The sequence below is a fragment of the Leishmania infantum genome, chromosome 30, assembly GCF_000002875.2.
Source record: "Leishmania infantum JPCM5 genome chromosome 30".
NCBI lineage: Eukaryota > Euglenozoa > Kinetoplastea > Trypanosomatida > Trypanosomatidae > Leishmania > Leishmania infantum.
The window spans coordinates 86311-111292 of NC_009414.2; the positions used below are offsets into that span (position 1 = coordinate 86311).

The following is a 24982-nucleotide window of genomic DNA, read 5'->3' on the forward strand; positions in this document are numbered from 1 at the left end:
CTTGGTGGCACACATCGGCAGCGTGCGCCTAATCCTCAGCGCACGCCACGGCAACGGAGAAGAGAAAACCGTGATTTGCCTGATTTCGGTTCGCTTGCTGCGCCTGTGCAGGGTGCTTCTGCACATGTGCGGCTGTGTGCGGATGTGCTCGCAAGGGGGTGGGGTGAGGTTTGTGGAGAAAAGGACGAGATAAGGCGCCCCTGGTCTCCCCTGTTCCTCGACGGACCGGGCCGTCCATCAGGGGGGAGGACGTGAGGAGGCCGTCTTCCCGCACAAGCGCCAGAGCTCATCGCCGCCGTCCTCGCCCAGAAACGAGCGAGGCACAGACACGCACACAAGCACAACGCGACGTGGCACACATCCGCCAAAGTGGGAAGAGAAAAGAGAGTAAAGAAGGCGACGAGCGCACGCCGCGAAGACGAGGGTCCGTGCATCTGAAAAAGGAAAAGAGACGAACAGCACGCACGCATGACGTGGTGGCGGAAACAGATGAGCAGCAGCGCGGACGTATCAACAACACGCGCACCGGCTGCGTAGTCTCCCGATCTAAGCACCACGGTGAAGGCGAAAGAGCCAAGGAAAGAGTGTGGCTTTGTGTCTGAGAACGCTTCTGTGCGTGTGCCTGCTTGTGGTAACGCATGAGCCGGCGAGTGCGTGTCTGGCCGTCCGCGTGACCATCAGACGGGATGCCTCCAGGGGAGGGGGAACAAGTAGCAAAGGTCGCACGAGCATCATGGAAGGAGAGAGGCAAGTCTGCTCGCGCGCGCGCGAGCGGCAGAGAGACACACATCTGCCTCTCCTGCCTTTCTCTGTCCACTGCGTCACGCTGGTTTCGGCCTTCTCTCTTGTCGCCCTCTCCTTCCACCCCCCCCCGCCGCCGCCCGCCTCGCATCCACTTCACACAGGCATGCGGGTGCACGTGTGCCTGTCAGGCGCACGTCTGCGGCCGTCCACACAAATGTGCTCAGAAAAGCAAGAGACAAAGCCATCTTCTGAGAAAGTCGCGTCAGCGGGGACGGAAGCCGTGGAGTGGGGCGGGCGCTCAGCAGGGAGAAGCGGGCGCTCAGCAGGGAGAAGCGGGCCCTCTGCTGCGTGTCCGCGCGTGCGAGCGTGCCATGGTACCGGGTGAGTTAAAGCGTCGGGGAGAGGGCGAAGAAGAGCGGAGGCTCTCGATCACCGCGTCGTCACATCCCTCTTTCTCTTCGCTGTCAGCTGGCACCTCTCTCTGAACATGCAACGCTGTGCAGCTGTCGGTGCTGGCAATGCCGCCTCGCTCGTGCGCGCTCGTAGGGGCGCCAGGAGAGCGGCTGAAAGGAAGGAGGGTGCACGCTGATCAAGATTATGCTGATGAGGGGGAGAGAGAACGCGAGCATGACGAAGGAGATGATAAGGCTGCTGCTCTCAGCCAGCGGTTCGTAGCGCAGCTTCGTCGTCTCAAAAGCTTCCACCGATGGGAGCAGCGTGTAGTGCAGCGTCGGCGATGCCTCGAAGAAGAGCGACGCGTTCGCTTCTGTTGTCAAATAGGTGTAAGGCCACGACGTGTACGGGGCGGAAGCCTCACTCGCGGCCGCAGTGGCGCTGCGCACCGTGAAAGACACCTGGCACTCCTCCGTGATCATTCCGGTGAGGTTAACGCGCAGCACGGGTGAGTCGAGCGATGAGGAGCCTGCCCAGGTGAAATTGCCTGCGTCACGCAGGGGCGAGCCGCACCGCAGCACGGCCGACACTGTTGCACAGCGGAGCATGTACGTTAGGAAGGCGGCATGATACTCGGAGATCCCGCGCATGTGCAGGAGTGAATCCATCGCGTAGTGAGGGAGAAGGGCGTAGTCTCGCACGCCAGCCGTGAGCACCGTCTGATTCGCGAAGAGCCTCGAGTTGTTGGTCAGTGTAATGGTGTGGGTGGGCAAGCGCGATGCACGCAGACGGAGGCCGTAGCTGGAGAGAGCGCTGTAGGTGGGCTGAGTAGTCACGGCTGTGGCCCCGCCGCGGGCAGCTGCCATCACGCCGCACTCCTCGGCGCCGAGTCCTGTGGTGTACTGCAGGGTCGCCGAGAGGTTGAGCGACCCGGTAGGTGCGGTGGACAGCAGGCGCGGAACGGTGAGACCGTACATGCAGGTCACTGAGCCCTCCAGAGACGTCGTCGCAGGCAGCCCCGTGCCGGCTGCACCGGTGCCCCTGCCGTACCCGCCGAGGGGGATGCCATAGCCGATCACCACGTTCGAGTCCACAAAAAGACGGCCTGGCGATCGCAGGTAAGAGCTCGGTGCGGCCGGGCCGGCTGGGCGGCGTAGACACGCACGCACCGGTTGACCGGCCAAAGACGTCACGCCGCCCAAGGCACGCTGCGGCACGCACGCGCACGTGTTGCGCTCTGGTGTGGCGCTCAACACCGAGTAGGAGCCACTTGTGCACGTCGCACACACAGGCGTAGCAGAGGTGCCGCCCGCCGCCACGCCATAGCCGTAGCCGGAACGGCAAACGCCATCGAGTCCTGTGGACTGACGCACCGACAAGGCGCTGAGCGCCGCACTCACTTTGGCGGTGACGGCAGGAAAAGAGGCCACGTACAGGCCAAGCGAGTGCACGTCTGTAAGAGCCTCCACATCTCTGCCTTGCTGCTCGACGAAGGTCTCCGCCTGCGATCGCCACGCAGTCTCAGCTCTGCTCAGCGCTTCGTGCAGCGGGCTGACAGGGGACGCCGTGCTCGAGAGTCGCGTCACCATCCCCGGCACGTAGTCGTAGTGCAGCGGCAGCGCGGCAAGTTTCGAGATGCCGCTGGCGGGGAGAGGTGGACTCTTGAGCACCCACTGCTCGCGCTCCACGTAGCCGGCCACCCACCCTGCCACAGAGAGGTACATCGTCGTTTTGCCCAAGGGTGGGGACATCATCTGTGACTGCCTCCACAGCGGCCAGTCCACTGTCACCGGGTTGCCAACCGCCGCCGCGTCCTTGTAGAAGACGACCGTGCTCGTCGAGCGGCTCAGCACAACGCGGTAGGTGGTCTTGGCGAGTTGGTTGAGAGTCATAGATGTGACTCTCCACTGCCACGGGGCACTGAGCACCGTGAGCGACGACGGGGCGGGGGTCGTGCAAGGCGTCCTGGTACGGTCGCCCGAGGCGGCGAAGGCGTCGGTGCTCTGCGGAGCGGACAAAATGGACACATTCAGCAACAGTCGCAGCGTGAAGGTGACGGAGGGCGGCGGCGCTGCTCCAGTGGCAGAGGTGGTAGTAGCTGTCTCACCGCCCTCGGGGCGCTGATAGCTGGAGACAAGCGACCAGGACAGTCGCGACTGCGATGCGACTCCCTCGCCACCCTCTCGCACAGCAACCAGCACATGGGCAATAGAGGTGTTGGCAGCGCCTGTGCCGGTACCCGACGCCCGCTGCTGCGAGCGAAGTAGCGACGTGTGCATCTCCCACAGCAGCGTGGCATTCAGCTGCATTGCCGCCTCCCAGGCAACGCCGTCGCGATGTGGCGGCAGACCTGCAGACGACGTCGCAGTCGCGGAGGCAGCGGAGACGGAAAGGGGTTGCAGCAGCAGTCCCACTGTCTGCAACGCCTCCGCCGACACGGCAGAGGACACGACGCGATGCATCAGCACAAAGCGGCACGACATCGGCTCGTCCGTCGTGCCGCTACCAACGAACGCGAACACGCGTGCGTCGTGCGACTGAGCAGGGAAGCTGGAGGGCAGCAACGATGCAGGCCCCACACACGCGTCGTACCAGCCGCCGCTGCGCTTGTCACTGATGACTGCAGTGGTGTTGTAGAACAGGCCAGGCGTGGACACGCAACCGTTGTGCAGCGGTGCCTGGTAGATGTTGATACAAGCGTATCGGCAAGCAGCCTTGGCGTTGTCGAGTCCTGTGCTGGGGCTGCCAGCGAGCACGGCGCCGGCAGGAAGTGCGGGGCAGCCGTGCATGAGGCCGTCACCTGGGCAATAGACAGGCGTCGCAGCCGTCAGCAATGCGGAGCAGGCGGACGGGCACGCCTCACAAGCTGCCGTGTCGGGGTTTGCGTAAGTGCCGGCAGCGCATGTCGCTGCAGCCTGTGAGCCGACAAGAACGCCGTGGCGGGCCTCCTTCGTCGCTGCGCGGTTCGACGCCGTGCCCAGAGCTCTACGAGCAGCAGAGCCAGCCGCGCACGGCTCCTTGGGCACGGAGGCAACGACGCTCGGCGTGTAAAGAGACGTTTGGCTTGTAAAGCTGGTCGACGCCTGCTGAAACATCGTCCAGTAGATGGGTTCGCTTGGGGCAGAAGCCCTGGCGTCAGTGGATCTTGTCGGCAGCGATACCGTCGACTCGTAGCGCGTAGTACCGGGGACAGTGTCTGAGGTGGGCTTCACGGCACGCATCTGGCCCATGTCCCAGAGAAGAACGAGAGAATCCCTGACGGTGGCCCCTGAGGCCTCTGCGCGTGCCTTCAGCAGCGCCTGGGCACAGTCGGATGGAGACGTTACTGCAGCAGAGGTCAGGGGTGTCGTCGCGTCGAGGAAGGCAGCCAGACACGCCATGAACGCTTTCTCGCTCCTTGGCAGCGATTCGGTCAAACGCGTCACGCGCGCTGTAGTGGCCACTTGGAACGCCGTAGCATTGGCCATGGCGTCTGCCACCGAGGCCTCTCGCATCGTCTGCATCGCCCACGCCTGCATGTGTGTCGCGGGCTCCACCCACACCGAAGAGGACGCGTCCAGGAACGGTGCGTCAAAGAGGGCGGTGACGGAAAAGAAGTACGTCGTGGTCACGCAGTAGGTGCGCTGCAGGAGCTGCAAAACAAGCGCATCCGTCTGTTTCTCGCTGAGAGTATCCGCGCCGCCGCCGCTGGATAGAAGCTCTTCCAAGCTGTCGAGCGCGTCCTCCATGTAAGCGACAAGACGCGCGAAGGTTCGAAGCCCGCGGTTGCTGCTCGTCAGAGAGTACCGCAGCTGCGGCCACGCGTCCACTATCGGGCACGATACCTTTGGCGCAGGTCCCGGCTCACCCGTGACGGACTCAGTCGCTGTGTCGTCGAGCGATGGCGCCACTTGCGACGGCGTCAGCGTTGCGACGGCAAGGTGGTAAAACAGCGTCCACTTGCGCTGAAGGTGCGGCACGTACGTGGACCACAGGTAGCTGCCCCACTGCTCTGCCACCGCTCGCTGCATGTCCGCTGCCTCCGCTGCATCCGACAAGCTCAAAGGGGCTGCGCTGTAGGCGCGCGCTGCCTGTTCAGCGTGGGCAAGAGCGTCCACTACACGAGGCACTACAGTCCGCAGCCACGCGCGCTGGGGAAGGTAGTCGCTCACAAATACCGTAAGCAGCTCCGCTGCACACAAGCCCTTGGCGGAAAGGGTCAGTGACTCGTCGTCGCGCGTGGCGTTCGCCGTGGCGGCGAGGGAGTGCGCCGTCCAATTTTCGTGCAACGCGTCAAGTTCGCCCAGCACGCACTGTGCGGGCGACGACCTCAGTACTCCTGCACAGGTGCCCAGAGAAGTGGGAGTGGTGAGCGTCGTGTAGCACCCTTGCTGCAGGTCGAGTCTGCCTGCCACATGGGCAGTGAGCGATGCGGCATCGCCTGTTGACTCCACCGCGGATGGCGACACGAGATACACAGGGCTGAACTGCGCGTCGAACATGGAAAAGGTGAATGGGGCAGTTATTCCGCCTGCCGACGTGCGCGTATGCGCACACACCGGACCCGAAGGACCGGCGGGGTTCTCCGTCGTTTCGCCCTTCACGATGTAGGCAAATCCACCCGCACTCCAAGCAGGCGCCAACACCGCCTCTGAGAGCTGCATGAGGTTGGTGAAGGCTGCTGTCGCGGTCCTGCTCTCATCGGCAAGCGCGGGTGCGATTCGCTCCACATTCGAGAGCGGCGGCTGTCTGGCGGCATGTATCGCAGCACCAGAGTCGCCATAGCCTGGCCCCAGTAGCAGCAGTAGAGGCAGCAGCACCAACCACGCGCCGACATGGCCAGCCCGTCCACGCAGCATGATGGGTCTCCCTCTTCTGTGCGGCGAGGCTCGAAGAGAAAGGTATCTAAAGCAAAACGACGAGAGGCAGAGAAGGGAGAGGGGGAGACGAGGTACAAGGGCCTCACAGAGAGAGAGAGGCCGGAAGAAGAATGCGTCAAAGCCTTCGACTGATCACGCACACGCACAGAGAGAGAGACGGGTGGGCTCACAGCAGTGCGACTGTGCGACAAACAACAGAGGAACGGCAAGGCAGAAGAAAGAGCAGAACGATACGCCCAACGTGTGTCTCATTCAGAAGGGCGTGGGAGGGGGAGGGAAGGGAAAGACGTCAGCGGGAAGGCGGTGTTCAGGTGGGGAGCAGTGCTTTAATGAAAGCGAGATTGCCCACACACACAGACACACAGACAGACCCAGCTCAGAGACTATGTGTGCGTGTGTGTGTATTATATATAATGTAGAAAGAAGGGAAGAGGCACCAACGCCAGAAAAGGGCAAGAGAGAAGCGAAGAGGAGCGTACACTTCGTGCGAAGGTACGGCTGCTTAGTGTCTGTCCGCAAGGTGTGGTTGAGGGGGGGGGGGGCGATATTCGTGTCAAGACGCATACACGCGTACGAGCGGAGTTTGAGAACAAGGGAGGGGCGACAGTGAGCCAAAAGACACGTTTGCGTAACCGAATTATCGAAGGCAGAGTGCGTGCCGTGCGTGTGGTAGAAGTAGGTCAGGTGCATTAAAAAGGGGGCGACACACGAGAGGGCGAGAAGAGAGTGACCGGTCGACAGCAATCACACGAAGGAGCACTGAGGCAGTGTGGAAGAGGGGGAGCGATGCGTCCTGTAGCCAAGGCACTTGGCAGTCGTAGGGGGGTAGTTGGGCGACAGGCGTGGATATGACACGCCTTCTCGCTCGGCTACTGGGACAATCACCTCGCACATGATGAGCGCTAAAGCGCAGTCTGAGGATCGCAGCTGCCACAGCTTATAGCGACAGCATGTGCGTGGACAGAATTCGTAAGGAAGAGGATACAGCCGCGCTTCGCACGGCTGATATTCGCCCCCTCCCTCTCTTCACTGTCTCTGCAGAAGGGCGAACTTCGTCGCCCCTTCGCTTACGCTTTCCTGTTTTTCATCTTCTGCGCTCTTTATGTCATCCTCCATGTTCATTCTGTGTGGCCTCTATGAGCTCAGGTACGCGTGAGACACGAACACGCACGCATGCGGGCATTGGTCTAGTTGTCTGTCACGCAACAAGGTAAAAGAGCCCTCGGCGGCGATACTCCCGACGGCAGCACCACAGGCACATCACACCTACGCAGAGTGGCAGGGGAGGGAGGAGAAGGAGGGCGGAGGGCGGAGACAAGAGAAGCACGAGGGTTGCGAGGGCCGCCTTCAGCCGCCAAACAGCAGTGCACAAAACACCACCGCGGTGCTTTCGTGAGGCACAGAGGCGCCAGCAGTGCACACCTGCGGATGTACGTGCGCGTGTACAAGTGGGCGGCCACAGCTAAGGAGATCATGCGCCAGTGCATCTGTGGCCCAGCCGCCTGTCCACACTCGACCACCTCCGCTTATCTACACCACAGGTCTCCAAAACCAAGCGTCCCTCTGCTCTCCAGGCTCACTTAAGGTACTCCTCACCCAGCAGGAGCTGGTCGCGCTCGTCCACGAAGGCCAGCGACTCCCCAGACCACTCATCCGCCTCCCCTTCACCAAAGAGGCTGTCCAGAGAGACGGTGTCGTACGGAGTGTCCGCGTCGTCGTTGGAGTCCCAGTAAAAGTGGGTGAGACGATCCGCATCCACGTCCTGGACGTCGAAGAAGGTGTTGGAGATGTCCTCCGTATTGCTATCGTGCGGGTTGCGCTCTTGAGCGTAGCCGCGCCTGCCCTCCCGCAAGGAGCCGGCGTAGCTCAAGGGCACCACCGAGGAGGACGTCAATGAGGCGCTGATGGGCAGCGCCAGCGCGGTGCTGGAGGCGCGGCTCATGACACCGCGGTAGAACCGCGTGCCGCTCAGCGACGGCGCCACGTAGCAACTCACGCGGCAGAGAAGTCCCGATAACGCCATTGGACGTGCTTCGGTCCGCAGAGTTCGCTCACACACGTTCGACCGAAGCTCAGGAAAAGTGCAATGACTCAGCGGATCGTATATGTGACTGCCGTCGCGCAAGACTCGCGAGAGAGCTTCACGGCGTGGTGCTCCCTCCCTTTAGTATCTGCGCGAAGGTCAGCGTGTATGCCTGCGCCTTCACAGGTGCACTCTGCAAGCCACGTCGCCTGAAGCTCGCGCGCCGTCCGCTCTTTGACACACGCAGAAGCGATACGAACGCCAATGACAGTCCCCAGTCCCTCCCCTCTTGCCTGCCGGCCCTATCGGGGCAGGCGTGGTGGGCTGCACGTGCGAGAAAAGATGCCACGAAAGGAGAACCGAGAAAAGGGCACGACGAGACAGTGGCGCGCTCGCTCTTCCACCTTCGTCGGCCCTTGCCTGGCGAGTTCGCGAGCTTGTGTCCCTATGCGAGCTCTGTGGAAAGGGAAGCCCAGTGGATGGGCAACGTAACGGTGGTGGCGCCTACAGACAAACCGCGGTGTGTCTTGCTCGGTGGTGCACAGTGGGCCAGTGAGGAAGGAGATGCAACCGAAAATGTTTCTGACGGGAAGCGCGTGAAGCTGGTGTGAAGGGCGTCTATGGGGTGTGCGTGTGCGCCTGTCTCTCCCTCGTGCGTACGTGTGTGCGTGTGCCTGTCTAGGGTTACACGGAAGCGATGCGAGAAAGGGAGAGAGGTAGAGGGAAGGACGCGGGGATGAGGTAAGCAGGCTCCTCAGCTCAAAAGGCGGTGGGCGAGGGTAGAGAGAAAGAGAGAGAGGAGGAAGGGGCAAGAGAGAGACAGAGCGATAGTCAAGGGCGGGCGCATCGGCTTGCACATAAACCGGCGCAGATGGGGCACGGTTCCAGAGGACGGAAAGAGAATAAGGCCAAAGGGAACGACGGACGGTACCCATGGAGTCGGCGAGGCACCAGCGCAGTGCACTGGTCCAGCGGTGCACGCACGCCGAGGACAGGGAGGAGGAGAGAAAGGAGAAGCGCAATGCGGCCAGGAAAGATTGGCGAGCAACGGCACATCGACAACGCACGGAGCGAAGACAGGACCGAGAATCGGGCCATGGAAGCAACTACGTAAGAGAAAACAAAACGAAAGGCGCCGGACGCATACAAGCAAGTGCACAGTGGGGGGAGGAGGAGCGAAGCACTCGATTAGGTGCGCAGAGCAGAAAAAAAATCGCGTCGCGCATCATTCGCCGTGCTCACTGTCACTGCTGCTATCAAACAGCTTCGGTTTCTGGGTAGCGCTTCCTGCAGCTGGCTGCTTGGTGGTGGGTCTGCGAGCACGGCATGGCACGCTTGTCGGCGACTTCTGAGACCCCTGACCCCTAGACATGTCACCGCTGAGGTCTTCACCGATATTGCTGGAGTCGGCGCCGAAGGCGCGCAGAGGCCTTCGCTGCGTCGAGGATGGTGAATCTCTGTCTACCGCTGCCCCCTCCTCCCGCCCCGCGGAGTCGTGCTGCAACGGCAGCGCGGTGAAAAGTGCAGCAGCATCGCCAGCCCTCTGCACCGCAGAGGTGGACGACGTTCGCAAAGATGAGGAAGTGCTCTCACCCCCAGACGAACCGCTGCGTTGATCAGACATGTGCTGTCGGTCAACCTCTGCCACCTCAGACGACGGCGGCAGCGTGTCATCAGACTCCGCTGTAATCGCCAATGTAGGAGCTGCCGAGAATTCGGCGTGTGATGAGCAGCGTGGCGGAGGTGGAGCAACGACTGTGGCGACTGCATGAAAAGTGCTGGCGCTGCGCTGCTCGCTCGGCGCCGCCACAGCCTGCGCCAAGGAGTCGGCTTCGTCTGGTGGCGGAAGGGGCGGCGGCTCACTGGAGAAGAATGTGTCTGTGGTCATCGTCAGCCCCCCGTCTCTCAGACGATTAGATCCGCCACTGCCACTGCTGTGATCGCCCCACGCAACACGCGGAGGATCGGCGAAGCCAAACCCGAGCTCCGCCGCTGGCGGCGGCGGTGGAGCTGGTGACGAGTCCACGTGCTGCAGCGCGACAGCGGGGCCGACTGGTGGTTCGGCATCTGCAGCACCGTGTGAAGGTGCCGGCACACCGGCCACCTGGGGTGTCGTCGCGCTCTCATCAGCCGTCGGTGTTCGGCCTTCGACGGGGTGGGTCGGTGACGGTGGAGAACGAGCGTGGCTTGAGCTGCAAGGTGAGGGAAGAGGGCTGGCTGACGTCTCCTCTGCCAACGGAGGGGGCAATGGCGCGCTATGCATGGTCTCCATAGGTGAAGGGGAGAAGAGGTTAGCAGGGCTGCCCCCTTCCTGTGGTGTCTCAATCGGCGGTGCCGCAGCCGCTTCGGCAGAAGAAACAACAGCTGCAGCAGCGAGGCGACAGCGCTCTACCGCATCCGATGCCTCCTGCATCACGGCCTGCCGTGCCGCCGTCTCTTCAGCCAAGAGACGCTGCTGTTCCACGTGCTGTGCACTGAGCTGCTGCGCGGCGCGAAGGGCGTAGGCGCACTGAAATTCCAGGCCACTGTAGGACATGTAAGCCTCCGCCTCCAGGCCGGCACGGGCGGCCTCCTCCTCTTCCTCAAACAGACGCAGGGCAGAGGAACACGACGCAGCCCATTGCTGCTGCGCCTCATCTGGCAGTAGCCGCCGCCGTCGCTGTTCTTCGGACACCAGCTCATCTCGTGCCTGCATCTCCTCATGCAGCAGCATCACCTGCGCCCGCAGCTGCGATGCGCAGAGCTGCACCACCGCCTCGCCGCCGTCCATATACTCCTTCCACAGTGCCTCGCGTGCCGCCGCCTCCTCGTCCTTCAAGTTCTCCTGCGCCGTGCGCTGAGCAGCCAGCCATTCCTCAATCTCGTGAATGGTCGACCACCACTGCTGCTGCACCGACCACCGCTCTTGCGCCTCCTCCGCGCAGCAGTCGAAGAGCGCGCGGCCGCCGTGTTGCTGGGCGTACAGTTGCGCCACCGCCTCTAGCGTTGCGTCGTGCGCCTCTATCAGCGGATGCAGCCACTCGCGGTCGAAATGGACGAACGCGCCTTTCGTGTAGAGGTCCAGCATGTCATCCCAGAGCCATCGCTGGCGCTGAGCAATGCAGCGGATGCGGGTTTGCCGCCAATGGTCGAGCTGGAACTGCAGGTCCACCCGCACCGGGCCGCCAGTCCCGTCACTGCCTTCGTCGCCATCATCGCTCGCGTAGCTCGACTGCTCAGCGGTGCGCACCGCCTCCATCATTTTCAGTAGCTCATCCTGCGTGCACGGGTGGGTGGCGTAGCTGAGCAGCGCACGCCAGTGCTGGCTCACGGTGTCCCGTGCCGTGCGGCACCATGTCTGCCACTGCGAGAGCTTGTAATGCAGATTCGTCTGCTTGCGCGTCGCGGAGGCGAGTTGCGCCTCCAGCTCAGTCACCTTGCCACCCAGAGTGCGGCGCAGTGCCATGGCGGACTCGATGCTTCGGCGCACCTCCTCTTTGCGTATTTCGACCTCCGTCTTGGCCCGCTGCAAGTTCAGCCGCAGCTCGTCCTGGTGTCCCAGCAGGTCTGTCTCTGCGACCCGGCGGCCTTCTGCCTTGCCGTCGCGCAGACCTCGCATGAACTGCTCCTCGGCAAGCCGGCAGCGATCCACCTGATATTGCCGCTCGCGTGCGTCCAGCGCATCGACGATGTCCTTACGCAGTATATCCGCGTCGGTGGCGCGGTGGCTGCGCTCGTCCTCCATCACCTGCAGGTAGCGCAGGCGCTCCCGCTCCGCCAAGCCGCGCGCGGCAGTCAGCTGCCCGTCAGCTAGTCGATGTTGAGCCTGTGCCTTGCAAATCGCCTCCTCGGTGGAGGACGACTTGGAGGCCAACGTTGCGCTGCGGCGCCGCTCTTCGCTGAGAGACTCCTGAATCGTAGAGATCCGCTCCGCCAAGCCCTTGGACTGGATCTCATGAACGTCGAAGCGACCCTGCAACTGGCGCAACTCCTCGCTTGAGGTGTCGATGTAGCTCCGCAGCGCTGCGACGCGCCGCTGCAGATCTTCCTGCGTCTGTTCCTTCACACGAATCTCATCCTTCAGCTTTACAAGCTGCCGCTCCCGCTCCAGCCGCGCCTCCATAGCTTTCGTAGCGCCCCTGCTCTTCTCCTCCAGCAGCCTCTGCGAGTCGCTTACGGCGCGATCGATGCGCTGCTGGAGTTCTTTGTTGCGAGCCTCAAGAGCCTGCAGGGCGCTGTCGCACGCGTCAAGGTGCTTCTGTGCCGTCTCCTCCTCCTCCACAACCCGCTGCACCTGTTCGAGGAGAGCGCGATTGCTCAGCAGCGACGGCTTCGGGCGCTCTATGTACCGATGCCAGTCCTGGGAGAAGATGGCAGTCACGCCGTGAACGTCCCGTGCTGTCGCGACCGCCGTGTTGACGCCGAGCTCTATTTTGCGGAGCACCGACATGTGCTCAGCTGGGATGCCGTTAGTGCTCAGAAACGCGGGGACGGCGGATGCAGCCGAAGAGGTCGCCGGCGCCACTCCCGCAGCGGTCGGCGCCGCCGCGACAACCATCAGTGCCTGTTCCGACGGCGCCGACGCCTGTCTAGCGTCCCCGTCCTCTGTCGCCGCGTACACAGAGGGTGGTGCCCTTTGCCCGTTGTCAGCGGCCTGCCTTGCTGACGCCGGCTCCTCGTCCACGTGCTCGACCTGCGCCAGGCGGACCACAAACACTAGCCCTTGTGCGGAGACGTTCGCAAGAGAGTCCGACACGCGTGTGGTGAAACCCGCAGGCACGACGAAGACCCGCACGTCCTCCTCACGCATGCCCACGACGCTGCCCTCGAAGCCGAAGGAGCCTTGTGCGAGCTGTGCCGCACTGGTACTCGGCTGGAACACATAGAAGGGCTGCTGTTGCTGAGAAGTGGTGGTCCCGCCAGCTGCGTCGCCTCGTTGTTCGCCAAGAGCGCCGACAGCGTACATGTTGTCCTTCACGGTCAGCTCGTAGGAGGTGAAGCTCACGTGGGCTCTGTCGCCGACCTCGAGACGGAGCGACGACGACGGGAAGCTCACGTCGTAGCTGAAAACGGACGCCCCCGGGGCACCGAAAAGGGCGTAGAATGAAACACCGCAGCAGGCCAGGAAGCGTGTCTGCTGAGCCGCGTCGGCGAAGAAGACACTCCAGCGCTGATCCGCATCGTCGCTGAAGGAGATGTGCCCCGATGACGCATGAGTGAGAAGGCGCAGCGATGTGTTGTACCCATCCACGTAGCTCATGCGTGCCACGCAGAACGTTACCTGCTGCGCACTGTAGCACACGAGGCTGTACTTGGGAGGCCGAGACGGAAGGGCGACAACGGCGCACACACACGCGCCCTTGCTAGAGGAGGCGCCCGTGTCGCTCACTGAAAAGAGCTCCACAGGGAAGGCACACACAGTCTCCTGCTTCATGCTTCTCGCTTGTCCTTCGGCGTATGCATGGAAGAGTGGGTGCCAGCCTTCCTGTGGCGGCTCAGATGCGAGACGAGTGATGGAAACGCCGAGAAACCCGGACACAGAAGAAGAGGAGGGCTGACGCGAGGTGTGCGCTCGCTCACTGTGGTGGCGGCCAAGTGAGCCCTCTCCACGCCTCGTGAGTGGGCGCGTCTGCCGCCGCCTGGTGCAGGATGCGTTTCGGTAGTGCTGACGCAAGTGGAGAGGGGGTGGAAGAAAGGTATACGCTACTCGAGGACCTCACGGTGCCTGCCTACAGAGCCCTCTTGTCGATCCGGTGGCTACTTGACAAGACACACCAGACGCGCTCGACGAGGAGTGCGGGGAGGGTGCACGTGTCTGCCTGTGCGTTGGGGCGAGCTTGTGCACGCGTGCGTGCGCGTGCGCCGGAGTGGAACGCAGAAATGGCAAGGGGTGCCGGTGGCCCACCAGCGAGGTCAGATGCGCAGACGCGTGCCCATGATTGTCAGACATACACAGCCAAAGAGGAGGGAGAAAACGAAGGAAAGAGGAAGCTCCAGGCACGACAGAGAAGGATACGACATTAGAAGCGGCCGGCTCAGCACACCAGCTCTGGCATCGCTACAAGCATGCGCTGGAGGGGACGTTCGGGACTGCAAGTGCGGTGGCGCGATGCACTGCAGTGTGGAGAGCCCTTGGTTAGAGGGAAGGGGCGAAGGGGATAGAGACAAGCAGCAAGTGGCCCGCACTCATACCCTCCAGCCACGGCCACATCGCAAAGCCGGCGGCGCTGCTCGCTGTTGTGGCTGATCATCTTAGTTGGATGCCTAGCAGACTGCGCACGCCCACAAAAACTCGGAAGTTCACGCATTCTTGCCAAGGAGGAAACAAGCGAAGAGAGACGCACAAGAGCGCGCTCTGCTTGGCTCTACAGCACATGAGAGGTCGCCCACCCCAGCCTAGCGCACATCACTCCACTACCTTGCGCGGCCTCGCTGCGGTCGCGGCCAGAGCGGGGGCCTGTTGCCGCCACCCGAGGCCACCCCGCCGCTGCCACGACCAATGTTGTAGTAACATCCCCAACCACTCGGGGGGCCAACGACAGAACGCGATGACGAAGATGAATACATGAGCATCAGTATCACGGCCAACGCCAATAGCGCGAAAGATGCCACCGCCATGGCTGTGTCGCTCCGCATTATGCTGCCGCCGCTTCTGCCTGCGCCGCCTCCCTCGCCGCAGCAGCTGCTGTGCTCGCGAAGAAAGCGCTCTTGGAGCAGTTGCAGCTTCGACTGCAACCCGTGCAGCCGGTCGCGGTACTCGTCGGCCTCCCTCTCCGTTGCCTTGTACCTTGCGTAGAAGTCGCTGAGGAGGATGCGGGTACGGTTGAGCTCTTGGGCCAGGTGGCGCTCTCGCTGCATCAGCAACGTCAGCTCATGATGCGTGCTGCGCTGCTGCCGAAGAAGGTTCGTGAGAAGAGATCCCGCGGCGCTTTGATAGATAGACCCGGATGCGGAGAGGCCTTTGCTGCTCGGAGTGCTCACGGACAGCGCAGGGGCGCTAGTGGGGGTGGTCACAGCGGTGAAGTCGGACGCACCAGACGTGGCCACCGCACACGGACCCCACAGAGCAGTCAGGTCTGTGATGGTGCACTTCACGGACGCGTTTCGGCCAATGGGCTGCGCAGCGCTGCAGTTCACCGACTGGAGAGCAGGCGCCGTCGCGGCGAGCGCTATGGAGTTGGTTGGGGAAGACCGCTTTGCATCCGCATCAGGCTGGGACAGCGGCCCTGTCTCGGCTGACGCGCCGACGTCCACAGGCGCGAGAAGGAGGTCATCGGCGTCGGCCCCCCTCGAAGCTCCGACAGTCGCAGCGGCACCGGCCCACATACCAGCCGCAAGCTCGTCAATGAAAACGGCGGGCGCCGGGGCGTCATTCGCAGACGTGGCGCCGTTCCTCGATGGAACTGCGCTGCTGCCAGCCAAGGGCGGTGCCGCCACCTCCCCCGGTGTTGGGGGAAGCGCTGGTAGATGAAAACGATGCATGTCTGGCGTGCCGCGGAGGCCGCCGCTGGCCCCAGCGGCATCTTCGCCCGCTACAAGGTCGTCGCCCCCGTCGTACCGCGTCAGAGTCTCCAGAACGTCAATGCCGTACACCTGGAAAGAAGTGATCGTGCACCACGGCTCCGGTCCATACGATGTCGCCCACTGCAGCTTGATGAAGCGCACTCGGCTGCGCGGGGCGACGTCAAAGTACTGGCGGCCGCGCCGCTGCTCCGCCTCAAAGTGCCCCAGCACTAACCAGGTGGACGTCGGGTACTGTAGACTGCCAAGCAACGTGAAGTTGCGCACACCGCTGCTAAAGTGTTCAGCGTTGCGCACCATCACAGAGCGCACCTGCACATCGCGGATCAACTGCACCACGAATTGCTTCCGAGGTGCATCACAGGGGCACAGCACGTACTTGTCCACGCTCTCGCTAATCAGCGCCACACCGCCGTGGCATGAAGACGGCTCCATCGACACCACCGCGGCCCCGAGATACAAGGAGGCGTAGTTGGTGGAGAGGCCCGGCGCCGAGCCCGTAGAAAGGCGCTTCAGAGGGGACGGCGACGAGATGCCGACTGCTGCGGAGGTGGTGCGGTGCCAAAAGACGGTCAGCAACTCCACCGGGGCGGAGAACAGCACGTACAGCAGCAACAGCGTGCACAGCACCGTCAGTCGCTCCTGTGGCCGCATAACGCTTGCATCGAGTCGGGGCGTGAGAGCGTGATGTAGTGGCACGCTGTGCAAAATAAAAATGTGGTGTATGATATCTGTTACAGATGCTGGAGCGATGGAGGAGGCGTGAACCGCTTGTGGAGCTCGGCAGTCGCCGGACGGTGCACGCCTTTGAATACGTCCGTACCTTCGCCGGCATGAGAAAGAGGGGGGAGACAGATGAGGGAAGAGAGTTACAACGAGGTCACATCGGCAGGAGTCGAGTCCGTCCTTCACATACGCACAAAGATAGGTGTCTCTGTTGTGTCTGCGTATAGACGACACCGCGGTGCCATTGGTCCTTCCAGCTTCTTGTCGGGCCTACCCCGAGTGTCGCCAGCTCCACCCCTCCGCGATGGGTATACGAGATCGCGGCTCCGTCTCCCCAGCGGGGTTCTCGCCGAATCGTATGCAGCCGGCCGTGGATCACGTATGGGCTGTGAGTCACGGAGTGATGTCGCTCCGCGTTGACTGCACGACTGTGTGGAGATAGCTCGTGAGGACAGCAGCGACAGCAGACAAGAAAAGGTGCCGCACATGCGCAGCGCACCGCTAGGCGCTCTCCTGCACTTACACAGTCGGCGGGGTCATGCCCCCATCGCGTACCCGTCGTGACGGCTTGCTCTGTCGCCCGCCTAACGCACGCGACTTTCGATTCACGCTATGTCGCGTCGGTGCAGAGGCCGTACTCCGATGACTGAGTCGGCGCATTGCTGTACCGCGCGTGTCCACGGCTGCGTCGCAGCACGCGATGTGGCCTGTGGCAGGCCGTATAGAGTGGTGCTCTACTCCCTGCTGTACGGCAGAGAATGGGCTCGCTGAAACGAACACAACAGAATCCCCGACACACGTGCACACGCCACAAACATACATCAGCAACAACGCAGCCAAACCGCCCCACTGATGCAGCGCCTCAAGGATCGACGAGGGCATGCTGGTCAAGGGAGGCCGTCGGCTTCGGCGGCGGAGAGGCCCGCCACACGCGACGCCGCTGCAGGCGTCACGGTCAGGTCACCGAAGAGCTCATCGAACTCGGCGTCGAGGTCCGCGGCGATTTGGGGTGCAGACGCCCCGCGCGCCGCCGTGGCTGCCACTGGAGCAGCCGAGGACGTCGGAGGCGGCACTGGCTCCAGTGACGCCGCCGCCACCGTCACGGCAGGTGACGATGCGGGTGCAGTCAAGTGCCGCCGTTCGGGAGCGGAGACAACGGCCGCCGAGGACGCCGCTGCAGGGGCTGAAAGCGCCATCTCGGCCGCCACCGGTGCCGGCTCCGGCACCACCGTGCCGCGCAGCGGCCTAGCCGGAATGGACGTGATGAGGTCTAGATCCTCTTCTTCGCAGTCCTCGCCAAGCGAGAAAACCTGCTGCGGCTGCTGCGATGGTCGCACGGCGGTAGGATGAGCTATGGCTGTGGGTATGACCGCTTGGCCACTCGTGGAGCTTTTCGACGCTCCGGAGGGAGCGGTGGCAGAGGAGGGCCCAGTCTCGGCTGCAGAAGAGGGGGCTGAACCGCTGATGGCGGTCGTCGTTATCTGAGCTGCCGCGATTTTGCCGCTCACGGAGGACAGCGCTGTCAGGGCCTGCTCGCTGGTTTCACTGAGGCTCTCGCGGACGCGCTTCATCATCCCCCAGCCCCACGAGCCGGCCGCCGCCACGCCCTCCTTCGCCTTCGTACCCAGCTCCTGGGCCTTCTGCCGCACCTCAGCCCCTTCCACCTGCGCGAGATAGCCCGACACCTCGTTGAGAGCGGCAGAGATCGTGTGCGCCGTTTTCGACGCCTGCTGGCCCCAGTCGATTCTAGAGATACCCCACTTGCCCGTCGCGTTTTCGAGCGCCGCTGCAGCAGCGGGGCTCATGATAGCGTCAATGATGCGATTGCGGATCAGCGGAATCGTCGTCTTGAAGCCGCCTGGCACGATGCACACGAACGGGAACGCCTGTCGGTTGACGAGGTAAAGCGCAAAGACCTTCAGCAAGTTCGTCTCCTCCACGATCGGCCGCCCGGTGCCAAAGAGGGCAAGGGGGTGCCCGCGGCAGGACTCGAGCCGCCGCAGCGCCTCCGCGAGGTCCTCGTGGCGGTAGCTCAGCACATCCCCTACGTGGACGGCCGTGGGCAGCCGCACATACTCGAAGCTCTCCCGTGAACGGCAGTCGACAATTATGTACTCGTGCGAGGGGAGCGCGTCTCCGCCGCCCTGTGCCGCTGCGCCGCGCTTCGCAAACGCGGAGGCGATGTCGGACCGCTCCAGCGGTAGGCTTGGCGTCTTGGCGTAGTACTCCTGCAGCTCCTTCGGCGTCTTGTTCAGCACACCGACATCCGGGTAGAGGCAGAAGGCCAGCATGCGCTGTGTCGACAGCGGTGTGACACGGTAGAGCAGATCGGCGTTTTGCAGCAGGGACTTGCCGCCCCACACAGGTGTCGGGGCGGTTGCGCGGCCGTCCACCAGCTCGGGGTCGATCGCGTCTGCCTTGCACGCTGGTAGCGTGAACTTCATCTTGTCGAGATGCTGCGTCAGCGCCTGCTTTGTGCTCAATAGCATGAGCGACCGACGGTGGGTGATGAGGTAGGCGTGTGCCACGTAGGGGACCATGACGGGGTCGCCCAGGATGAGCACCCAGTCCAGCACCTTCAGCGCTGTGTCGTAGTCCGACTGCAGAACCAGCAGGCGCCGCGACCAGTCGAACAAGTACGTGCCGATGTTCACCTGCTGCTGGTCCATGTGGGTGGCGAGTTGAGGGTCGTAGAACTGCAGCATCAAGCGCAGCAAAGACGTCGTCGCAGGCTCGTAGAGGTGAGAAGCCGCTGACGCAATGAAATCCTTCTGCAGCACGCACAGCATTCGATAGAGAGTGCGCAGCAGCATATTCTTGTCAGTAGAACGGCTGCCGGCCACCACGTACGTTACGCACAGGATGACCTCCATCATCACCGGATTGAAGTAAAAGGTCGCGTCGGCGCCCAGGCGGTAGAAGAGGCCGGCGAGTTCGTCGGTGGTGATGTGGAGGGCGGTGGGGAAGAGAGCAGCGGCCTGCTTGGCCACGTGCACGTGTGTCTCCAGTGCCCGTTTTGTGTACGTCGTCCAGTCCTCCTGCCCAGCTACCCCGCCCGGCACCGCCGGGTCATCACTGTCCTCGAGAAGAAGCAGGCAGTACAGCTGGAAACGCTGCGGCCGAGTAAGCTCGTTGGAGAGCTGCGGAACGCGCATGCACATCTTCTGCAGGGAGCGCAGAGAGATGCTGCCGCGCCTCGCAGTCTCCTCATCGCTGTCGAGCACGCTCATCAGTGCCGCCAGAGCGTTCTGCGTCTTGGCCTCGCCTGTTGAGTGAGGAGAGGGCGGCGACTCCGTCGCTGTCGCCTCGCTCTGTTCGGCAGCGGCCATCTTCGGATGCGATGCGCCCTCCATGACAACTGCGCCTTCCGCCAGACCGGTCAGTGGCGGTGTGGGTTCAGCGATGGGGGCGGCCTCCACCCCTGGCGCGTGTGACGCCAGGTCCGTCGTGTGGTCGTTGCTCTCCATCGTCCACCGCGCTGCGCTGGCGACACGGAAAACGAGAAAGAGAGAGACGGTAATATACAAAATCCCGAGAAGGGGGCAAAGGGAGCGGCCCTGGGCCACAGCGGCGGTCTTACCGTGCGCGTGTGCTTGTGCTGGCACCTGACAAGAGAGCAGCGTGTACGACAGAGGGGAGAGGGGGCAGAGAGGAGAGGAGAGGAAGGTGGAAAGGCGCGCAGCAGAGCATCGAGTGCAAACTGCAGAGAAGGCGAGAGCCGTCGGCGAGAAGTGGTGCGGGAGGGCGGCGGGAAGGAAGCGGGCAAAGCCCAGCGTGCCCCTCCCGCCCTCCTTCTGCTGCAGCATTCGCCTGACCTTCTGTGAGCGGCGAAGCAAAACAGAGAGGAAAGCGCTCGTCTGTATACGCGTCCGGCACATGCAGCGGTGCTGCGCGCCAACACACAACCACCAGCTGTCCCTCTCACAGGCGAATGGGCACCTAGCAGCCCTACACCGCAAACAGCACACACCACTTCCCTTGCTGGTTTCGAGTTCGTCTTTTTCCACCGTAGGTGGTGTGTTGATGGATGCACTCTGCATCAACGCAGCCAAACGCAATAATAGAAGACGGAAGGGAACGCAGAAAGCAGACGAGCCTGCCGGCATGCGCTCTCCTGTGTTCGTTTCAGCGAGCCCATTCTCTGCCGTACAGCAGGGAGTAGAGCACCACTCTATACGGCCTGCCACAGGCCACATCGCGTGCTGCGACGCAGCCGTGGACACGCGCGGTACAGCAATGCGCCGACTCAGTCATCGGAGTACGGCCTCTGCGTCGAGCTCGGCCCGACCTCCGCCTCGCAGCCGCCCCCCGTCGAGCCGGTTGCCACGTGGGGCATCTCTCTTAGGGTGGCGCAGGATCCCCACACCAGTAAGCATTTGCGAGGGCCGGGGGTGAGATACACGCCTGAGTCACGCTGACACTCTGCACAACGCATGGATGGCACAAGCCTGTGCACTGTCGCAGGTCGCTCCGACGCCACGCCATCCAGGACCTGAGCGCCGACATCAGTTGCGATACATCGCTCTGGCCTCCCCACGCCGCAGGCACCTGACCCTGTCACCACCAGAAGCGGTTCGGCGTCTGGCAAGGGTTAGGGTCTGCCTGGGTCACCCGCAGAGAGTGAGGCGCTGACCCCTGACGCCACGCGCTGAGGTGTCCCCCCGTCATTCAGGGGCACCGTCGTGAGGCAGAGAGGAAAGCGAAGATAAACGATGAGAGACGCTCACACGCATGCACACATGGAGAGAAGCGGCGAGAGAAACGGGCAAGGAGAAGGGAGAAGGAAGGCAGCGTGCGGGGGCAGGCGAAGGGAGCTGAGAGAGCGTGAATAGGCACAGACGCACGCAAGCAGACCGCACGTCCCTCGCTCTATACTCCCTCTCCTCTCTCCTGTGATGCTCCGCTACTGAATTTCTGCCAGCCAGTCATCATCGTCAGTCGTGTCGTCGAAGGCGATGGCGGGGTCGAAGCGGTCCTTCTGCAGGAAAGCCTTCGCGGCGGTATCGTCGGGCAGGGCTGCAGACTTGCACTCCTGTGCTGTGATAGGCCACACGTTGGCGCTGTCCTTCCGCTCCACCACGTATGGGGCCCAGAAATCGGTGTCGCGGCCGCACTGCCGTGCAACCACCTCCAATTTGAGCAGGAAATCGTTGTAGTAGGCGGCGTCGTCCTGCTTCACGCAGAACTGGCGGAGGGCCATAATGCAGGCCATACACTTGCGGTAGATGGCGTCCTTTATGCTGCTGCGCAGGAGCTCCCAGATGACATCGCTGAGGTCGTCCTTCGCCTTGTTCAGTTGTGCCTCCGTCACTGCAGGGTGGTGCACAATCATGGAGAAACTACCCACTGGGTCAACGGACGTGATCGCGAAGGAGAGACCGCCGCTGATGGTGTCGTGTGGAGCGGTGGAGATGCTGTTCGCATCCGACGTGGCATGGCTGCCGGCAGACGCTTCGTCCGCCTCCCCGCCGCACCTCACGCCTCTAGCAATGGCAGCGGCGATTGTGGACGGGGCTCCACCAGATCCCTGGGATGCTGAAGGCGGCGATACGGCCTGAGGGTCTATCAGTGATGACGTCGTCGCCACGTCTTGGTACCATGGCTTTCCCTTCCAACCCGCGTCTCTGCTTCCTGGCAAGAGCGCGTCCACTTCATCTTCGTACGGGAACGCGCTTGCGCAAGACGCAAGAGCGGCCCGGTGCGCCGATACCGCCTCATACACCGCGCTGCCCTCTGCGAAGAAGTCGGTGGAGGTACCCCTCAACGTGGGCAGCAGTTGTGGTACCGCTGCTTCGGACGAGGTCGCCTTCGCGTTGCCCTTCTCCGCCGAGACATTCATGGCGGACAGCTTGGATCGCAGAGTGGCGTAGTACTGTTGCAGGACCGGGTTGAAGGTGTCGTGAGGCGCCAGCACCGAGTCATCCACAGAGAGGCCGTCGATCAGCTCGTCCATCAACTGCTCCTCGGCCGCACTAAACTGCAGCTCCGGGTACTCGGAGAAGCGAAGGGCTCGCACGTCCTCGGCGAACGGGAGAGGAGCCAGCACCAAGTGGCGCTGCTCCGCAGACGACCCCGCTGTCCGCGCAAAGCATACGCATAACGACGGAGCAGCATCTGCCGTGCGCACGAGCCGCACCAGCATCGCCTTACGACTGGATGCCATCGCGTCCACCAAGGCGTTGAAGCCGCGCTGTCCGGCATGGTCGCCCGCCAGTGGCAGCAGCGCGCGTGTGCCGCCCATCAACAGGTACGGCTCCACCTCGGCCTCTCCAACGAACCCGATCGCTTCCAGCGCGCGCGGGCCCTTTACTCTCATCGTTTCTCGATCGGCCTCGCTGCATGAGATGCGGTCGGCGCCCAAGAAGAACGCCTCCACCCGCTCCTCCTTCGCCAAGGCACACGGCTGCTCTTCCACGCCGCCGACGGCGACGTACTCGATGGTCTGCACCACGTCTACGCCTTCCTGGGTGCTCCGCCGCAGCGAGGGCAGCCGCTCTTCCTGCGTGAGAGTGAACAGCTGCGTGGCAAGCCGCACGTCACCAATGCGAAGCGCAACCTTGAGCACGGGCTGCTGGCGGATCCTTCGACAGCGCGGCAACGAGAGACTCGCCAGCGCCTCTGCGGGGCTGACGAGTGTGCTCGGCGACCCCAGCTCGGCGCACAGCGCCGCGAGTATTATCTCGTTTTGTGCCTTCCTATCGAGCGCAGCCCACGCACTAGCTTCACCTGCGGTGAATTCGTTGAACTTCCCCTGTGAATCCGTGGGTGCTGGCAGTGCCTGAAAATCAAACCCGATCACCACCAACGCCACCTGGTCGCGCTGCAAGGCACCGATGAGGGAAAGCAGATCCTCCTTGTGCCGCACCTCGTGGCGGGCGTCGGTGAGGAAGTAAATGCAGCGATTGTACCGCTTTTGGCTCGTGCGCACTTGCAGCACCGCCACCGCCACCTGAAGGGCGTCGATGAAGTCGTACGCCTCCGCGATAGATTGCCGCACAGTCGCGCCGTCAGGCAGCACAGCAACACCGGCGCGAGTAGCAGCAATGGGTGCGAGGGTCAGCGTCGTTGCCGGTCCGAGATCGGCAGCCACAGTGATGTGGTTGTAGCGCGCCTGCTCAGACCGTTCGTACAGAGCGCTGCGAGACTTCTCAGTGCCGGCTAGAATGACAGCCACCTCGTCCGATGGCGCGTATATCATCTTGTCCGCGAGGATTCTGTCGCACAGGTCACACGCCTCCGCCAGCGCCGCAGCGCGGGGGAGAGTGATGTCCAGCACCAGCACAGCGGCACCCTTGGACATGCGATGGCTAAAATACGGTATGTGCACCCAGTGAAGAGAAGCTAGCCTCTCGCTTTCTAAAGAGAAGGTTGAGGAGGAGAAACGGAGCAGGAGGTATGGCCCGAGTTCCTTCGACTCACAGGCTTGCATAGAGGGAGGTGGAGGACAACACGGCGGAGGGCATGAAGAGGCGCGCCGCGAGTGCGTGTCGCCCCGGAAAACAGCATGCAAAAGCTAATGGCGCCGATTCTAACACTGCAGCCCGCGGATACAAAAGTGACAGCAGCTCGTGTGCTCGGCGCGTACACTCCCGCTCGTGCCGGTGCCGTGCACGGCGGTGGAAAAGGCCGCACGAGATCGGGCACACATGCAGAAACATGTGCACAGATCGGAGAAAAGGTCATGTGGTGCTCATTCTGTTGTGTTCGTTTCAGCGAGCCCATTCTCTGCCGTACAGCAGGGAGTAGAGCACCACTCTATACGGCCTGCCACAGGCCACATCGCGTGCTGCGACGCAGCCGTGGACACGCGCGGTACAGCAATGCGCCGACTCAGTCATCGGAGTACGGCCTCTGCGTCGAGCTCGGCCCGACCTCCGCCTCGCAGCCGCCCCCCCGTCGAGCCGGTTGCCACGTGGGGCATCTCTCTTAGGGTGGCGCAGGATCCCCACACCAGTAAGCATTTGCGAGGGCCGGGGGTGAGATACACGCCTGAGTCACGCTGACACTCTGCACAACGCATGGATGGAACAAGCCTGTGCACTGTCGCAGGTCGCTCCGACGCCACGCCATCCAGGACCTGAGCGCCGACATCAGTTGCGATACATCGCTCTGGCCTCCCCACGCCGCAGGCACCTGACCCTGTCACCACCAGAAGCGGTTCGGCGTCTGGCAAGGGTTAGGGTCTGCCTGGGTCACCCGCAGAGAGTGAGGCGCTGACCCCTGACGCCACGCGCTGAGGTGTCCCCCCGTCATCCAGGGGAAAGGCAATGTGTCGAGAAGTACGAGAAACAGAGAGGCGGCCATCATGGCGCACTGGATCCATGACAACTGCGCTCACTAGTGGCTGAGACCAAGGGGAGGAAGGACTGAGGCGGCAGCGTTCTCCCCTGCGTCCGTGAAACCCAAGATAGAGGAAAAAAAGAAGAAAAAAAAAGAAACGGCAGGCGCTACGGACTCGGTGCTGCCACGCCACTGGAAATAGCAGCGGTGTGCAGGTGGCGCTGATGCACCCCTATCCGCATGCACGTTGCCTCGCAGAAGGACACGCGCAGACTCGCGCACAAGTGAACGCCAGAAGGGTGCCGTACGTAAGTGGCGTAGCAGACAACACACTCAAGACGCATATGCGTTACAGCCCTTTGCGTTTCCTTCGATAAAAAAAAAGCTGCTTTAATCGACACCAACGCCACAAGTCAGTGCATCAACGATAACCCTCATCCACGTCAGCGTCACTTTT

The 24982-nt window shown here is 62.8% G+C and overlaps 6 protein-coding genes across 6 annotated transcripts; all 6 read right to left on the minus strand.

Moving 5' to 3' along the window:
* Positions 1–1208: 1208 nt before the first annotated feature.
* LINJ_30_0290 (hypothetical protein, unknown function) lies at positions 1209–5780 on the minus strand (the record flags this gene model as incomplete). Its single annotated transcript, XM_001466805.1, has 1 exon — positions 1209–5780. One exon carries the CDS (start codon positions 5778–5780, stop codon positions 1209–1211), a length of 4572 nt encoding a protein of 1523 aa, XP_001466842.1.
* A 1792-nt stretch (positions 5781–7572) lies between these two features.
* On the minus strand, positions 7573–8019 carry LINJ_30_0300 (conserved hypothetical protein; the record flags this gene model as incomplete). Its single annotated transcript, XM_001466806.1, has 1 exon — positions 7573–8019. The coding sequence occupies one exon, from the start codon at positions 8017–8019 to the stop codon at positions 7573–7575; it is 447 nt and encodes a 148-aa protein (XP_001466843.1).
* Positions 8020–9244: 1225 nt separating this feature from the next.
* On the minus strand, positions 9245–13432 carry LINJ_30_0310 (conserved hypothetical protein; the record flags this gene model as incomplete). The annotated part of the gene is made up of 1 exon (XM_001466807.1): positions 9245–13432. The coding sequence occupies one exon, from the start codon at positions 13430–13432 to the stop codon at positions 9245–9247; it is 4188 nt and encodes a 1395-aa protein (XP_001466844.1).
* Positions 13433–14412: 980 nt separating this feature from the next.
* LINJ_30_0320 (conserved hypothetical protein) lies at positions 14413–16173 on the minus strand (the record flags this gene model as incomplete). Its single annotated transcript, XM_001466808.1, has 1 exon — positions 14413–16173. The coding sequence occupies one exon, from the start codon at positions 16171–16173 to the stop codon at positions 14413–14415; it is 1761 nt and encodes a 586-aa protein (XP_001466845.1).
* Positions 16174–17132: 959 nt separating this feature from the next.
* On the minus strand, positions 17133–20441 carry LINJ_30_0330 (conserved hypothetical protein; the record flags this gene model as incomplete). Its single annotated transcript, XM_001466842.2, has 1 exon — positions 17133–20441. One exon carries the CDS (start codon positions 20439–20441, stop codon positions 17133–17135), a length of 3309 nt encoding a protein of 1102 aa, XP_001466879.2.
* Positions 20442–21148: 707 nt separating this feature from the next.
* Positions 21149–23545, minus strand: LINJ_30_0340 (putative KU80 protein; the record flags this gene model as incomplete). The annotated part of the gene is made up of 1 exon (XM_001466843.1): positions 21149–23545. The coding sequence occupies one exon, from the start codon at positions 23543–23545 to the stop codon at positions 21149–21151; it is 2397 nt and encodes a 798-aa protein (XP_001466880.1).
* Positions 23546–24982: the final 1437 nt, after the last annotated feature.